Source organism: Halyomorpha halys, unplaced genomic scaffold (assembly GCF_000696795.3).
Source record: "Halyomorpha halys isolate HHAL.00 unplaced genomic scaffold, Hhal_1.1 Scaffold423.1, whole genome shotgun sequence".
NCBI lineage: Eukaryota > Metazoa > Arthropoda > Insecta > Hemiptera > Pentatomidae > Halyomorpha > Halyomorpha halys.
The window spans coordinates 859022-861104 of record NW_027105827.1 but is presented as its reverse complement, the minus strand read 5'-3'; the positions used below and the strand labels follow the sequence as shown (position 1 = coordinate 861104).

General features: G+C 34.8%; 1 protein-coding gene across 1 annotated transcript; it reads right to left on the bottom strand.

Annotated features, from left to right (window-relative positions):
* Nucleotides 1-876: 876 nt before the first annotated feature.
* LOC106682543 (uncharacterized) lies at nt 877-2083 on the bottom strand. The gene is made up of 4 exons (XM_014423452.2): nt 2032-2083; nt 1489-1770; nt 1269-1418; nt 877-1146 (listed from the first exon to the last, which is right to left on the bottom strand). The coding sequence occupies exons 1-4, from the start codon at nt 2080-2082 to the stop codon at nt 955-957; spliced, it is 675 nt and encodes a 224-aa protein (XP_014278938.2). The 5' UTR covers nt 2083; the 3' UTR covers nt 877-954.

The following is a 2083-nucleotide window of genomic DNA, read 5'->3' as shown; positions in this document are numbered from 1 at the left end:
TGACATCGTTTATGTCCAATTTGAAGAGAAATCTAGAAACCTATAAATCTTATGAAGCAGCCACATCCAGCGACCAGAACGGAGGACTAGTTTAGAGAATTCTTCGGGTTTTTCCCCAGGCCGGATTGACTTTCAAAGAAGAGACACCAACGATCTCAACCCGGGGACACTTCTCGACGCGACAATGTGTATCTATAAATAAATAAACTCTTATTATTTAAATCCATTTTATTGTAGTTAGCTTTATCTTTATCTAAAAAAAATATGAGTAAATGCGATGACTTTAAATTGATTATAAAATTAATTAAAAGTTAATAACTTGTAATAAGAGCAGAACTATTATTTTGAAGTGGAAGGAAGGGCTACTTTTACTACATGATATTATTCATTTTGAGACTGAGGCTTCAAAACATCTGCAGTTTACCGAATGAACTTCTTGGTTCACCACCAGAAAATTAAATATTAATTACCTCTTTTCGAAACTTGATACTAGTTTTTAGCAAGCTGAGTTAGATTATAGATAATGGAAGACCTGATTATGAAAAAACTGAAGACTGATTTTTTTTCGTTCTTACAATTATTTGGAAAATGCATTCTGTTGGCTGGATCTGTATGCATAATAGAAGTGAGTAAATATGTTAATTCCAATTAAAATGTTAGAATAATTCAACTACTAGTAAGCACATATTTACTATTACGAATAATAAATTAATCGGATAGTAAAAAGCACCCTGAAATATGAGAATTCGTGTTTTAAATTAGGAATGTCTATTCGTCAATGCAGAAATTTTATCGAACAATACATTTGTGATGAATGTTATTCAAAATAAAACTAAAAGAAAATGGAGGTGTTTTAAATATAAAAAAGATATTACATTAAATCGAAATGATTGTTTTATTTAAATGACAAAACAGTATAAATGATCATTGTATACATGGAACGAGTCTAAGTGGCTACTCCTTTGACTTCTTCGTCTTCTTCTTTTTGTCTTTCTTGCCTGAAGTTGTGGCTTCTTCTCCTTTGCAAGAAAGTTTAACAGCATTAAAAGTGTGGCCGCCAGGACACTGATACAGTTCAGGAGCTAATGTTCCGTCATGTTCCACGCAGATATAGTAGAGGTTAGGGTTACTTGGTACAGGTCCGAACTGAAATGGGATTGAAAACTCATTAGACATGATTTCAGAACAATTTCAATTCGTATTTTTTAGTGCTTACTACTAAATTGCAATACTTTGGTTTCTAGTAATTCAGAAATTAAAATAATAACCTGAAGTCTCTGAGAACAGTCTGGAACTGGCCTATCAACACATGATGTTGTGTTGAGAGGATAACCACAGCTTGAAGATAAAGCGTCATACGAGGTTCCTTCCGGACACTGGAAACTCAGCAGCCCAACAGCAACGCAGACATGGTATTTCTATCACAGAAATGTATATATCTATCATACATGAAGCGCGATATAAATTTAAAATATAAAAATTTATTACCGTGCAGTCATAAGGATCTGGGAAGAAGCCGTCCTCCGAGCACTCGAAGGGCCTGTAGTTACAAAGGGCTCCTTTAACACACTGCCCGTGGATACAGTTTTCGTCTGCGTGGCAGGACTGGTTCACAGATGTTATGCTCCCATCTACGTTTGCAATGCATACAGACACCGTATCGCAAGTGGCACAGATCTGGCCAGCTCCTGTGCACTGCCTCACCGGCTGCACATTTGATGCTGATGGCAATTCAACTGGAGCCTCGGACTGACCGCTACAGCTCAACATCTATAAAAGAACAATTTCAAGAACATGAGGATTCGAGAAAGAAAGCGTAGTTTACATATGAAAGTTACACCCATAGACTTCTATAATCTGAATCTATAAAGATTTCTTGGATTAGTAAATTTCAATAGAGGTTGTAATAGAAATAATAAAAACAAAATACCGTTAATGAATAGCTTTCATATATAATCACATATTTTTATTACTAAGAAATAGCAATCCACAAGTCAAATTACGAATAATTTAATGAAAATGAATAATTACAAATGCTGAGAGAATGAAAGAGCTAAGTATGTAAGTTGTTGCTCTCGCCATT